At 50.1% G+C, this 14,806-nt stretch overlaps 1 protein-coding gene across 7 annotated transcripts in view; it reads right to left on the bottom strand.

Moving 5' to 3' along the window:
• Positions 1-12,451, bottom strand: part of UBE2L6 (ubiquitin conjugating enzyme E2 L6) — a 28,057-nt gene extending 15,606 nt beyond the window's left edge. For 5 of the 7 annotated variants that reach the window (XR_009009357.1, XR_003621885.2, XR_003621886.2 and 2 more), the window contains exons 1-3: positions 12,193-12,451; positions 7,847-7,942; positions 4,219-4,405 (exon numbers count right to left, since the gene is read on the bottom strand). Coding sequence is in view for 4 of the 7 variants with exons in the window: in XM_028162428.2 (XP_028018229.1) it covers positions 4,219-4,405; positions 7,847-7,942; positions 12,193-12,219 (310 nt within the window). In the remaining 3 variants the exon portion in view is untranslated. Of the gene's footprint in view, positions 1-316; positions 861-4,218; positions 4,406-7,846; positions 7,943-12,192 lie in introns of those variants that run through there. The other 2 variants (XM_007196459.2, XM_028162427.2) reach the window with 2 other exon arrangements.
• Positions 12,452-14,806: the final 2,355 nt, after the last annotated feature.

The raw sequence follows: 14,806 nt of genomic DNA, 5'->3' as shown, positions 1-14,806 counted from the left end.
TGCGCTTCCACGGCAGGGGGTGTGGGTTCGATCCTCGGTTGTGTGGCCAAAAAAAAAAAACTAAAAGAAAAAAAACAACAAAAAACCCCCATGTAGTCAGATTTCTGGGGTGGAGATTAGTTTCTTCACTTTATGATTCATCAGTGGAAGAGAAAAGGTTTTGCACCTAAATCTATACATGTCTATCAGCGGTCTGGCTGTTTCCAATCACTAAATCAACAAAACACTCAACTGTAAGTAGGAGTCCCTCCTCCCTGTGCCCTGCCTCCCTCCCATACTCCCCCCCTGCCCCTCTGCCCTCCCCGCACCCCCGATGCCTGGGCCCTCAGGGGATTCTGGTTGACTGCTGGGCTCATTTCCTGCGAGCCGGCCTGCGATTCCCACATCACAGAGCGCTGGAGAGCTGGCCTGCGACTCTGCAAACCTAAATGCCCCTGGCCCTGGGGCAGAGAAAGGAAGTGGGGAAAGCACACCTGAGGCCAGTGGGTCCACGTACCACACACATAACTGCGGCCCCCCCCACACACACGCACACACACGCACATGCACACACACACACACACACACAAATGACTAACAATCTAAGGAGGAAAACTTGGAAGAAATGAGCAGGAAATGGACCACAAAGGGGCTCTGGCCCCTAGCCCATGACATGTGTCCGTCCATCACACAGAAAGCATCCAGTGCAGAGATGGGCCAGAGGCAGAGTTAGGAGGGCCGGTCCACTCCAAACTGGAGGGTGAACTCTTCGGCCCTCCTGTTGAACAGCTCCGGGTCCTGTGTCAGCTGATCAGCAAGCTCCAAGCGAAGGGGCTGCCCCAGCTCTGGTTTATTCACCAGCACGTTGAGGGCCTCCAAAACTGGGGAGAGAGGTCAGATCAGGACATCAGGATGGAAGGAAAGAAATCCTGGGAAGGAAGCGATGGCTGCCCAGATCCCAGATCCCCCCCAAACGTCACACTCACTCCTTGGGAGATCCCCCCAGGAGGTTCCACGTCTTAGGATGACTCTGCAACCAAATGAAATGCCTCTTACCACATTCACTGATGATGCCCAAAGCCATAACCAGTTACATCAGTGCTTTTCAAACTATGTTTCACGGTGTCACAGAAGCTACCCATCATGGGGGCTGGTGAGATAAACAGGGTTTCTGGGTTCTATTCCCTTTTCAAGAAGAAACACTTTGCTTTTCTCTGTTGTGTTATTAGGATTCCAAAAAAACTTTTATTTGGGAAAAAAGATTCTGAGGCTCAAGACTGGAAACCACTACTGCCCCGTGGCTGGAAATCTTTCACGGGCGACTTTGGAAACCTGGTGAAGGCAGTGGCCCATCTCCCCAGGCACGTGCACATATGCATACACACAAACGTGTGGTTCTGGGTTCAGAGTGCTTCACCGACCTTCTGAAGCTCATCCAAGGACCACTCCTCCCCATCCCCACCCCCAGGATTCTTGTTTCCAGGGTTAAGAACTCCCGAGCTGGTCCAGCGGCAGGATTGATCGCACGCTGATTACGTCCATAGGCTCTGGAGCCATAGTGCGCACTATGGTAGCCACCAGCCATGCGTAGTTACCTCAATTTAAATTAATGGAAATTCACTACAATTAGGAATGCAGCTCATAGTCACATCAGCCACATTTCAAGTGCTCGAAAGCTACATGTGGCTAGTGACCATGGCATTGGACAGGGCAGCTACAGAAGGATTCCATCACCGCAGAAAGTTCTGCTGGACGGTGCTGTTCCAGAGTCACCCAAGCAGGCTCCGAATCCCAGCTCTGCCACCTGCCAGCTCAGGCAAGAGCTTCTCCTCTCATATGCCTCAGTGTCCTCATCTATTAAATGGAGCTAACGAGAGCACTGTTTCAGGGGGCTTCTGGGGGGATTAAATGAAGTTGGTGTGTTAAAAATGGCTGGTGTCCTTGGGTTAGAAAGTTCAAGTTCAAGTTCTCAGTGGTGCAGAGACATGTCTCAGACCAGGTCCTCAATGGCCACCCAACTCCATTTTTGTATGCCTGAACTATGATTACTCCATTATAATTTCAATTTGTCATCAATGGATAGATACCAAAAATATAATATGGAATAAAAAAGTGAATTTTTATGCTGGAGAGGGTGTGGAGAAAAGGGAACCCTCCTACACTGTTGGTGGGGAATGTAAATTGGTGCAGCCACTATGGAGAACAGTATGGAGGCTCCTTAAAAAACTAAAAGTAGAGTTACCATATGATCCTGCAATCCTACTCCTGGGCATATATCCAGAGAAAACTCTAATTCAAAAAGATACATGCACCCCAATGTTCAAAGCAGCACTATTTACAATAGTCAAGACATGGAAGCAGTCTGAATGTCCATCGACATATGAATGGATAAAGAAGATGTGGTACACATATACAATGAAATATTACTCAGCCATAAAAAAGAATGAAATAATGCCATTTGCAGCAACATGGATGGATCTGGAGATTATCATACTAAGTAATGTAAGTCAAACAAAGACAAATATATGATATCACTTGTATGTGGAATCTAAAATACGATACAAATGAACTTATTTACAAAACAGAGACAGACTTAGGGACATAGAAAACAATCTTATGGTTACCATGGGGAAAAGTGGGGGGAGGAGGGATAAATTAGGAGTTTGGGATTAACATATACACATTACTATATATAAAACAGATAAACAGCTAGGTCCTACTGTATAGCACAGGGAACTATATTCAATATCTTGTAATAAACTATAATGGAAAAGAATATGAAAAAGAATATATGTACATAAGTATAACTGAACACATGTGCATAAGTATAACTAACACAACATTGCAAATCAACTATACTTCAAATAAAAAAGTGAACTTTTGGGACTTCCCTGGTGGTCCAGTGGCAAAGAATCCGCCTTACAATGCAGGGGATGCAAGTTCAATCCCTGGTCAGGGAACTAAGATCCCACATGCCACGGGGCAACTAAGCCTGCGTGCCACAACTACTGAGCTTGTGCGCCACAACTACTGAGATTGCATGCCTCAACTAGAGAGCCTGTGTCTGCGAACTACACAGCCCACGCGCTCTGGAACCCACGTGCCACACTAGAGAAGAGAAAACCCGCACGCCAGAACTAGAGAAGAGCCCGCCCACCACAACAAAGAGCCCGTGTACTGCAAGGAAAGATCCCGCATGCCGCAAAAAAGATCCCACGAGCCGCAACTAAGAGCTGATGCAGCCAAAAATAAATTAAATAAATAAATCTTAAAAAGAAAAAAAGTGGGTCTTCCCTGGTGGCGCAGTGATTAAGAATCCGCCTGCCAGTGCAGGGGACACGGGTTCCATCCCTGGTCCGGGAAGATCCCACGTGCCTCGGAGCAACAAAGCCCATGCGCCACAACTACTGAGCCTGTGCTCTAGAGCCCGCGAGCCACAATTACTGGAGCCCACGTGCCACAACTACTGAAGCCCGTGTGCCTAGAGCCCGTGCTCTGCCACAAGAGAAGCCACTGCAATGAGAAGTCCATGCACCACAACGAAGAGTAGCCCCTGCTCGCCGCAACTAGAGAAAGCCCGCGCACAGAACGAAGACCCAACGCAGCCAAAAATAAACAAATAAATAAATTTGTTTTAAAAAAAGAAAAAAAGTGAACTTTTAAAAAATGGCATGTGGGAATTCCCTGGCAGACCAGTGGTTAGGACTCCGAGCTTCTGAGCTTCCACTGGGCTGGGGGTCCAGGTTCAATCCCCGGTCGGGGAACTAAGATCTCGCAAGCTGCAAAACACAGCCCCCTCCCCCCAAAAAAAGGCATGTGAAGCTCTTAGCACAGTGCCAAAGTGCCTGATTAAGTGATGTATGTTATCATTGTTAGGCCAGTCCCCTCAGCTGTCATTTAGGGCACTGAGCCCTGGAAAGGAACAGACTTCACCAAGGTCCCCAGATAGGGCATGCGGCCTTCTTATCCCAAGCCCTTCCCTCCAGAGCCCAGCTGCTTCTCTCTCCCCTGACCCAGAGCAACGCTGCTCTTTCCCACCTGCCCAGGTATGAGAACAGAGGCAGGAGCAGGTCAGCCAGCCCAGGATCTCAGGACGCATCCCTTCTATCTGACGACAGGCTCAGCTGAGACTCACAATTTTTATCTCCTTCCTTCTGGGCTTTTCTAACTGAACATCAGTCCCATGACCCCACCCCCATCCAGTCCAGGTCCCTCCCTCTAGGCAGGGCCCGGGCCCACCTTGGCAGGTCTTGGTGAAAGGCTTCCAGTTCTCCTTGCTGATGATGGGCAGGCACACCCGCCCGCTGCTGTCCACGTTGGGGTGGTAGATCCTGGTTGTGAACGTCACTGTCGGAGGCTTGAATGGATACTCCTCAGGGAAGCTGATGCGCAGGTTGAAGGCCTTGAGGTTGTAGGGCGGTTTCTCCTGTGCAAGAGAGGGATCGAGCTCTGTGCCGAGGCACGGCGGCTCATTTTCCTTCTAGGGCCTGGATCTGGTTTCCCCCTCTCCCCGGCCCCACCCCAGGGTCTCAGGCATCCTCTGCTCCACTCCTAGGAAGAATCGTGAATGGCGACATGCCGCAACACCAATAAACTCTGAAGGCATTGTGCTAAGTGAAATAAGCTCGATCCAAAAAAAAAAAAAAAAAAGAACAAATATTGTATGATTCCACTTATGTGATGTACCTAGAATAGTCAAATTCATAGACATAAAGTAGAAAATTAGGGGCTTCCCTGGTGGCGCAGTGGTTGAGAATCTGCCTGCTAATGCAGGGGACACGGGTTCGAGCCCTGGTCTGGGAAGATCCCACATGCCGCAGAGCAACTAGGCCCGTGAGCCACAACTACTGAGCCTGTGCGTCTGGAGCTTGTGCTCCGCAACAAGAGAGGCCGCGATAGTGAGAGGCCCACGCACCGCGATGAAGAGTGGCCCCCGCTTGCCACAACTAGAGAAAGCCCTTGCACAGAAACGAAGACCCAACACTGCCAAAAATAAAAAACATAAAAAAAATAAATAAATAAGACCCGGCACAACCAAATAAATAAATAAATATTAAAATAGAAAATTAGTTACCAGATGCTGGAGGGAAGGAGGGATGGGGAGTTAGTGTTTAACAGACACACAGTTTCAGTTCTGGAAGCTGAAAAAGTTCTAGAGATGGATGGTGGTGATCGTTGCACAATAATGTGAGTGTACTTAGTGTCATTGAACTCAGAACATAAAAATGATGAGGATGGGGCTTCCCTGGTGGCGCAGTGGTTGAGAATCTGCCTGCCAATGCAGGGGACATGGGTTCGAGCCCTGGTCTGGGAAGATCCCACATGCCGTGGAGCAACTAGGCCCGTGAGCCACAACTACTGAGCCTGCGCGTCTGGAGCCTGTGCTCCGCAACAAGAGAGGCCGCGACAGTGAGAGGCCCGCGCACCGCGATGAAGAGTGGCCTCCACTCACCGCAGCTAGAGAAAGCCCACGCACAGAAACGAAGACCCAACACAGCCATAAATAAATAAATAAATAAAATTTAAAAAAAAAAATGATGAGGATGGTACATATTGTTATGTGTATTTTACCATGTTAAAAGAGAAAAAAAAGAACTCAGAGCTGGAATGACCAGTTGCCAGGAGCCAGTAGAAGACCCTCTAGACTTCCAGCAACCAGAAGCCTCTCCTGGGCATCTACTCTGTGCCACCCTATGCTAAGGGCTCCACACACATTAGCCCACACAGCACAGTGTAGGGGTTATGTGGACTTTGGAGCCACTCTGCCTGAGTGTGACTCTTGGCTCTGCCACTTCCTAGCTGTGTAACCTCAGGCAAGTAACTTAACCTCTCTGTGCTTTTCCATACGGAACAAATAACAGACTTCTTCATAGGGTTTATGTAGGAATTAAATGAGCTAATTTACGTTAAGAGCTTAGAATAGGGCCTGGCACACGGCAAGCACTATGTACACGTCAGCTATTAGGATGAGTATTAGGAAAACTCACGAGTATTAGCGTCTCCACTCCCAGATGAGGAAACTCAAGTTCAATGTATATAAGTAACTTGCCCAGGGCCACAGTGACAGTGCTAGGATGGGAACTCAGCACTGCCAACTTGACTTCTCCACACACGGGCAGTGCTCTACGACCCTAGTGGGGAGGAACCTCAGGACTTGGGTGACCCCAGCATAGAGCACAGGGGCCTTCAGGTTGGTTCCAAAGCTCCAAATCCTTTCAGAACCTTCGTGATAGAGAAGACAGGACAAAGACAGTCAGAATGACATAGGTATGCAAGCGCAGAGTCAAGGTTTTAAGAGAGCTCCTCTTCCTTAGCAGAAGGCAGAAAGGAAGCCGTAGGGGTCTTGGGTGTGTCTGAGATAAGAGCTGGGGCAAATGCTGGGTAGATAAAGAAAATGCTTTAGCTTTCATGCTCTCGATAATAAGAAGAGGCTGGGACCTTGGGAAGTAGACACAAAGCCACGGGTGAGGCCTCAGAAAAGGACGAGAGAGCGTCTGTGTGTCCTTCTGCAGCGGTTGCAGGCTGGGCTGTCCGGGTCTTATCAGAGGAAGGAGGTGGCGGAGCCATGAAGCTGAGAGCCCTGGGTCCTGGGAACCCATCCTGGCTCCGCCTCGAGCTTGCTGTGTGGCTTTGAGCAGCTCTGGGGCTCAGTTTCCTCATCTGTAAAGATGAGGAAGTTGGACCAGACAGAGGGCTTCACACTGCACCTTAGGGTCAGCTGAGAAAGCCCTACTTCTTCCGAAGTCCTGAGTTAAATAAAGCATTTTGTTATTCTTCCAGCCCAGAGCAGGTGTGGTGGACTGTTTCAACCCAGCAGCCCACAGGACATGACAGAGGGTCAAGGGTTGCCCTGACTCAAGCCTTTCTCCATCATTCTGGGCTACAGGTCAGTTGAAAGAGAGGATGTCTAGGGACTTCCCTGGTGGTCCAATGGGTAAGACTCTGCGCTCCCAACGCAGGGGGTCTGGGTTCGATCCCTGGTCAGGGAACTAGATCCCCGCATGCGTGCCGCAACTAAGAAGCCTGCATACCGCAACGAAGATCCCGCGTGCCGCAACTAAGACCCAGCGCAGCCAAAATAAATAAATAAATAAATTTTAAAAAATAAAAAATAAAAAAATAAAGAAAAAGAATATGGCACAACCCAAGCCATTGCCTCGTCAGGAAGAAGTCGAAATCCTAAATAATCAAATGAATTGTTCCCATTAAATTCCAAAGAGCTCAATTGTTTTCATTTTTATTTCCAAGTATCCAAAGGTATATAGATGAACTTCTCAAAGGAAATATCTGTGGTCACTAATAATTAGATGATACAATAGACATCTTGCACTCTGATAGGTCCTTTGGAATATTACTTTCAAAGGGAGATTCTATCGAGATGATCTTTAATAATAAACAGAGAAAAAGCAGAATAGTAGAGATGAGTTATCTGTGCTGTCATATGTAACAATAATTTTCTGAAATACGATTTTTAAAAGAGAACAAAACACATTTTAGGTCTGAGGCAGCAAATTCTACCAACTGTGGGAAACAGGAACTTTATCCCTATCCTTTGACAAAGACCCAACAGATCTTTTCTTCTTTTTCTTTTTCTTTTTTTCTTTATGCCCTTTGTCTACTGAAGCTTCCGTGGTGGGCTTGGTAGAAGGGGTCTCTTACTAACTCCAAAAGGCTTTTAGCCTCTTCATCAGTCGGCCTGGACCTCAGAAGCAATCAATCCAGAGAGAGACCCCCCTCTGCCAATGATAACCTCCAGTGAAAAACAGGATTCGAAGGCAGGGAAGATTCTCGCCCAGTCCTAACCCTCCCTGCCCAGGCTCCTGGCCTAAGTGGCCCCAGTCCCAGGCCACGTCCTGCGGATACTCACAGGCAGGAGGAGAGCGTGCCACACCAGCACGTCGGCATCGTCGCTGAACAGGTTCCGCAGGTACCTGGGGAGCCCCTTCTGAAGGTCCTCCAGCTCCTGCACGGGGACAGAGCATGGGCAGCCGGCCTGGTCTCCCCTACTTCAGCCCCCTCCCCCTGCCCCACAGCACACTGTCCAAGTCCCAAACAGGACCGCCCAGGGGACGGAAGCTGGCAGAGTCATAGCCCCCATTTGCTGAGCACTTGGTATGTGTCAGGCACGGTGCTCAGGGCTTTGAGTGAATCACCCAGTTTCAGCCTCACCCCAGCTCTGTAGGTACCAGGTGGAGGGAACATGCACATGACTGCTTCCAGATATTACAACTTGAGAGTAAACTCTCTTAGGAGCCTTTTTTTTTTTTTTTTTGTGAAAGATGAGCTTTTTTTTTTTTTTTTTTAAAGATTGATTGATTGATTGATTGATTGATTGCTATGTTGGGTCTTCGTTTCTGTACTAGGGCTTTCTCTAGTTGCGGCGAGCGGGGGCCACTCTTCATCGCGGTGCGCGGGCCTCTCACTATCGCGGCCTCTCTTGTTGCAGAGCACAGGCTCCAGAAGCGCAGGCTCAGTAGTTGCGGCTCACGGGCCTAGTTGCTCCACGGCATGTGGGATCTTCCCAGACCAGGGCTCGAACCCGTGTCCCCTGCATTAGCAGGCAGATTCTCAACCACTGCGCCACCAGGGAAACCCTCTTAGGAGCCTTTTCTCCTGAAACCAAGGGACTTAATGTCTGCCCTCTTGTCCTCTTCCTAGAGAGTCACGAGGTCCTCCCTCCCTTCCATAGCACGCAGCATGACGACGTGCCTTTACAGTGCTCAGGGCAGAACGGGCAGCAAAGACAGCACCCTGCCCCTGTCAAACTGCTCCAGACCAGGCCTGGGGAGGGGAAATGACTCAGGCAGACCATAGCAGAGGAGAACTCTACACACCAAGCAGAGAAACAAGAGGACAAGCAGTGACTCACCTTCCCAGAAAGGTGACCCAGTCACCTGGACATCACTGAGTTCCCCCAACAGCCCTCTCCTCAATAGCACCCTCTATTGACACCTAAGACATGGCCCAGCCCTCGAGAACTTCATTGGAGCAATGGAAGAAACACGGATGTGATTATGTGAATCACATGTGGACACATAATAGGGAAGGAGAGGAGAGGGGAGCAGGAAAGCTTCACGCAGGGTGACACTGTGAGCTGCGTCATGCGGAATGAATAAGAGTCTACCATGCAGAGAATTGGAGAGGTACCAAGGCAGAGGGCCCAGTAAGAGCAAATGTATACGGTGCGTCCCATGCAAGATTCATAGTTATTATGGGAAAAGGGTTCCACGGTCAAGTACACTGGGAAACACTAGGCTAAACAGACTTCTTTCCTACAGGACTTCCCAAAGCCTTTAATACGTTACTGTGTGTTGTGATTCTCGAAGGTATGAGCCCAAGCATGCAGTACTTCTCAAATGTATTAGACCAAAGAACCCCTCTCTCCATTTTGGGGTCCATCTTGTGGAACAATAGACTTTTTAAAAAATATGTTTCCTTTTCTTTTTAAAAAAATTTTTAAAAATTGAAGTATAGTTGCTGTACAATATTATGTTACAGGTGTACAATATAGTAATTCACAATTTTTAAAGGTTATACTCCATTTATAGCTATTATAAAATATCGGCTACATTCCTCATGTTGTACAATATATCCCTGTGGCTTATTTTATACCTAATGATTTGTACCTCTTACCCCTCTACCCCTATGCTGCCTCTCCCCACTGTAATAGACCTTTAAAAAAAAACAACAGCAACAGATAAAAAGACATTCAGGGAACTCCCGGGCAGTCCGGTGGTTAGGACTCCACATTTTCACTGCCAAGGGCGTCGGTTCGATCCCTGGTTGGGAACAGAGATCCTGTAAGTCACATGGTGCAGCCGAAATAAAAATAAAAATAAATAATAAATAAATAAAAGTATTTTTTTAAAAAAGACTTTCAAGGGCAGGTCATATTTTTCTGGAACACCAAATGGTATAAACCAGTGCTTCTCAACTGGGGGGTTACTTTACCTACTTGCCCCCAGGACATTTGGCAATGTCTACGACCATTTTTGACTGTCACAAATGGAGGAGTGCTACTACCTCTAGTGGGTAGAGGCCGGGGATGCTGGCAAACGCTCTACAGAAAATTATCCGGCCCAAGATGTCAATAGTGACAAGGTTGGGAAACCCTGGTATAAACAAAGGCAGAGAGAAAGGTCCCCAAAGCCAGTCCACAGCTGGGGAGAGGTCCCTTCACACTGTGCACCATCTAAACTTTCTCTGCCCCCCAACATACAAACACACCCTTATCTCCTGTTTCTCATCTTTCCATACTCCAACTCTGTTCATGCCAACAAACTGCTTCTTGCACCTTCTGCCCAGAATCTATGACCCCTCATTTATCTTTTACCCCAAACTAGAAGCATCTGCTACTACAAGTCCTAGTTCCAGTATCATCTGTGACTCTTCAGCAAGAATGAAGCCCCAGGGCTTCCCTGGTGGCGCAGTGGTTGAGAATCTGCCTGCCAATACAGGGGACACGGGTTCGAGCCCTGGTCTGGGAAGATCCCACATGCCGCGGAGCAGCTGGGCCCATGAGCCACAACTGCTGAGCCTGAGCATCTGGAGCCTGTGCTCTGCAACGGGAGAGGCTGCGATAGTGAGAGGCCCGCGCACCGCGATGAAGAGTGGCCCCCACTCTCCGCAACTGGAGAGAGCCCTCGCACAGAAACGAAGACCCAACACAGCCAAAAATTTAAAAAAATAATAAATAAATAATAAATTAAAAAAAAAAAAAAGAATGAAGCCCCAAGTTGAACACAGAAGCTCTGGAATGGACATTTTCCCCAAGTTTACTATAACTGGAAGAACTTGGACTTTACCGGTTGTATATGAGTTCTATCAAGACTCTCCCAAAACCTGGGGATGCTGAAATCCAAGCTAGGACACAAAGTTCATTCCTGAGGCCTGTTAGGAAATCATCTGACTCAGAGGAACAGAAAATGAAAGTAGGGAAGCCACTGAAAGAGCCTGCCAACCTGGGCTCTAATCCCAGCCCCATCACTCCCTACTGGGTGACCAGGACAATCAAGTTATTCTCTCTGAGCCTCAACTTCCTCATCTGTAAAATGGGGGTATAGGACTTATCTCACAGGGTTGCTGTGAGAATGAGACGAAATAACTAATGTAAACTACCTGGCATTTAGTGGTGCCAGTGCTATAAGTACTGGCTCCTAGCTCTTTCCCACTTGGCTGGAAAGACTCTCTGCCCTATTTTGCTGCCAACCTCCAGATTTCAGTCCTTCTGGGCTGAGCCTGCTCTGGGTGCCCCAATCTCAGATCATTTTCTTCTCAGAGGCTGAGGGTAGCACCCCCTCTTCAACCCCCTCAAGCCTGCACATAGGAGGGGCACTTCTGAGAGCCTCAGAGCCTGAGGGGTGTCCGACCCAGGATCGCTCTACCTTCCCCATCTATCTCCAGTCCCAGCCAAATCCCAGTCCTCCAAACACCTTGGGTTTTCCCCCCTCCTGGGGAAAATCACCCCCTCCCCATCCTTCCCGACCTCACTTCAAATTGTGTCCCTGATCGGAATGAAAGCTCAGCAAGGGTAGGTTTGTTTATCTCTGCCTCCTTATCTCCTAGAACTGGAGCCAGCATATAGGAGGCATTCAACAACATTTGTAGAACTAATGAATACACGCCACCTACTCCAGGACACCTTCTAGGTTCTCCCTGGCATCTTTTCCTCCCGAGAATACGCTGAGAACGTTGCTTTCAACTCCCACTCAGCATCGCATACTTCTCGGGACTCTCATGTGGGTACCAAAATATGGGGCGGGCCATGGGCTATTCCAAGGCAAGGACCTTGTCCTGGTTATCTCTGTTCAAAAGGCACCTGCCACCACCCCCAACAGAACGCCTGGCTCCAAAAAAGACTTCAAGGAACCAACCCTTCCCGCACCTGAGACGCACGTAATTGTTATCACGAGTTTCTGGCAGAGAAATGAAACTGAAACCAATTTGGGGGGCGGTGGCTCATCCCCATCCCCAGCACAGCTCAGGGAGCCAGCGACACCCCCGCTCGGCACGTCCTCATTTCCCCAAACTCCAGCTCTGGCCCCTCTCGTAGACCCACTCTTCCACTGGGGAGGGGGGAGGGATGCAGGGATTCAGCCAGCCCTGGTACCCAGACAAACAAATGCGCTCGGAGTGCTGGAAGAGGGATGGAGGGAGGACGGAATAGAAAGTCACCGGTAACTGTGACAAAGGGGTCATCCTACTCGCGGTTACCTTCGCCACCCGCTTGCTCGCCGTCATCTCGGGACCGAGTGTGAAGCTCCGACGGGCTCCAGCCAGAGTGCGCACCGGACTGCGAACTACGGGCGCCCCGCCCCGGGGACACCATCTCCGGGAGCCCCGCCCACTTTCCGTTCCACCCGCGGGGACCGGGTTGACCCGCTCCCCACCGCCTCGGCTGAGACTGCGAGGCCACCGAGGGGAGGACCCGCCCGGTCCCCGGGGCGGTGGGCTCGGATCCCCGGAACTTGAGCTCTTTTGTCGTGAGACCAGGCGGGCCTGGGAGAGCGCGGCGTTGCCGGATCCCGGCGTCCCGCTAGGGGGCACCCTGCACCAGGCAGCGAGCGCGAGGGGGCGCGGGGCCGGGGTCCGCCCATCCGGGTTCTAGTTCCAGCTCCGCCGCTAGAGGCCCAGCCGGGGGCTGCACCATCTCCGTCAGGCCCCTCTCAGCCGCCGCCCCAAACACACACTCGCTCTAAGCAAATACAGTGGTGCTCGCTATGCACGCGCAGCTCCGCGACAGGTCTCTCGGGAGCCTCCGCCGTCAGACCGCCGCCCTAAGCCCCTCTAGCGAATTCCCAGAGCCCCCTGGGCAAATCATTTCCCCTCTCTGGGCCCATGTGCCCCATCTCTAAAAATGGGTGGGAGACAGCGTAGACTATATCCCCGACAAGGACCCCTCTCCTGGCAGCTTGGGATCCTTTGTGCTGTCCAGCATTCGGTGGTGGAACTGCAGACATTTCTCCCAGGTGACTTCTTGATGCAGAGCACCGCAAGGGGGCGCTTTTGGATCCGTTCTCTTGCTTTGGGGTTTGGTAGACCCTTCACTCCTTTACTAGATTTAATACTTAGTAACTGCCTACTATGTTAGATTTGGGAGACGGTTGGGGTGTTGAGAGCCCCAAGACGGACTTAAGGGGCCTGCCTTATTTTACCATCAATCCATTACAAACTGCAGGCCTACTGTGTGCCCCCAAACACAGCCCGGAGTCTCCACCCCTGTGCAGGAGCAGAGGGCCTTTCCCCCAGCACGAAGCTGAGGCCACTGTGGAGCAGCCCCAGAGCACGGAGCAGCATCTTGGGAAGAATCTCCTAGTAATGATGAGACTCTTTGGGAGGACTGAGCCCATCTTCCTCACCCCCATCCCCAGTCCAGAGGAGGAAGGATATCAGAAAATATCTTGAGTACATATTTTGAGTTCTGAGCTCACTACCTCGCTTACTTTTTCTTTTTTTTAATAAATTTATTTATTTGGGCTACGTTGGGTCTTCGATGCTGTGCACGGGCTTTCTCTAGTTGCGGCGAGTGGGGGCTACTCTTCGTTGTGGTGCGTGGGCTTCTCATTGCGGTGGCTTCTCTTGTTGCAGAGCACGGGCTCTAGGCGCGCGGGCTTCAGTAGTTGTGGCTCGCGGGCTCTAGGCACGCGGGCTCAGTAGTTGTGGCGCACGGGCTTAGTTGCTCCACGGCATGTGGGATCTTCCCAGACCAGGACTCGAACCCGTGTCCCCGACATTGGCATGTGGCTTCTTAACCACTGTGCCACCAGGGAAGTCCCCTCACTTACTTTTTATCTAAATGTGTTGGAACCAAGCAACTTCTCTGCTCAGATGTGGGATGTACTGTATTTGCAGAACGATTAATTCTGTTTAATTCAATTCAGGAAACTTTAACTGGGCTTCGGCTGCTGCTGCTGCTGCTGCTTCTGCTTCTTTTGGGCCCACGGCGGCTTGTGGGATCTTAGTTCCCCGACCAGGGATCAAACCCCGGGCCCACAGCAGTGAAAGCACCAAGTCCTAACCACTGGACCACCAGGCAAGTCCCAAACTGGGCATCTTCTATATGCCAGAAATGAATAGGACACTGTCCACAATCCCTTAACATAGGTAGCAATGAAGGAACTGAGGCGTTTGAACCCACCTCTGGTCATTCATCTAGTTAATAAGCGTTTACTACAGAGTGCCAGGCACTGACCACAATGAGAAAGTGGGGTCCCTGCGCTTGAGAAGCTCTCTGACTATTAGGACAGAGAGAAAGAATGCAGCCCCTACATTTTTAATGCAAAGTGGTCAGCATTAAGCTGTAGGCAATCAACTGATGCTGTGGGAGCGGGAAGGAGGGTCACTGGATCCAGCCTCAGAGAGGGGCAGAGCTTTCCTAGAAGAGGTAAAGATCCAAGTGAATTGCAAGCACGATGAGTTAGCTAGAGTAGAATGTGGGATGAGGGCTGTTCCCGGAAGAGGGAACAGCATGAGCAAAGGTGCCCGGCTGTGAATATGGAAACTCAAAGTGGCTCCAAAATGTGGAGCAAAGTCTGTTCTCCACTCTGTGGTTCGCCTTCCTTTCTCTCACAGAAGCCCTGAGTCCCCAGAGTGAATTCAGAATCATGGACTTAGCCCAGCCTCCCCATCCTGGGGTGGATCCCAAACCCTCACCCAGTTGGGAGGCCCACAGGTGTGGCCTTCACATTCTCACGCAAGGCAGACCTTTGTGTGTCAGAATGAGCCCTATCAGACCTGGATTCTAGTTCCATACCTGTCCCCCAGTGCAGCATGGCCTTTGGTGGGCTGTGGAAACTTCCACATGCTTCCCAGGACCACTGTGAGGCTA

The sequence above is a fragment of the Balaenoptera acutorostrata genome, chromosome 9 (assembly GCF_949987535.1).
Source record: "Balaenoptera acutorostrata chromosome 9, mBalAcu1.1, whole genome shotgun sequence".
NCBI lineage: Eukaryota > Metazoa > Chordata > Mammalia > Artiodactyla > Balaenopteridae > Balaenoptera > Balaenoptera acutorostrata.
This window is presented reverse-complemented; position numbering and strand designations above follow the sequence as displayed.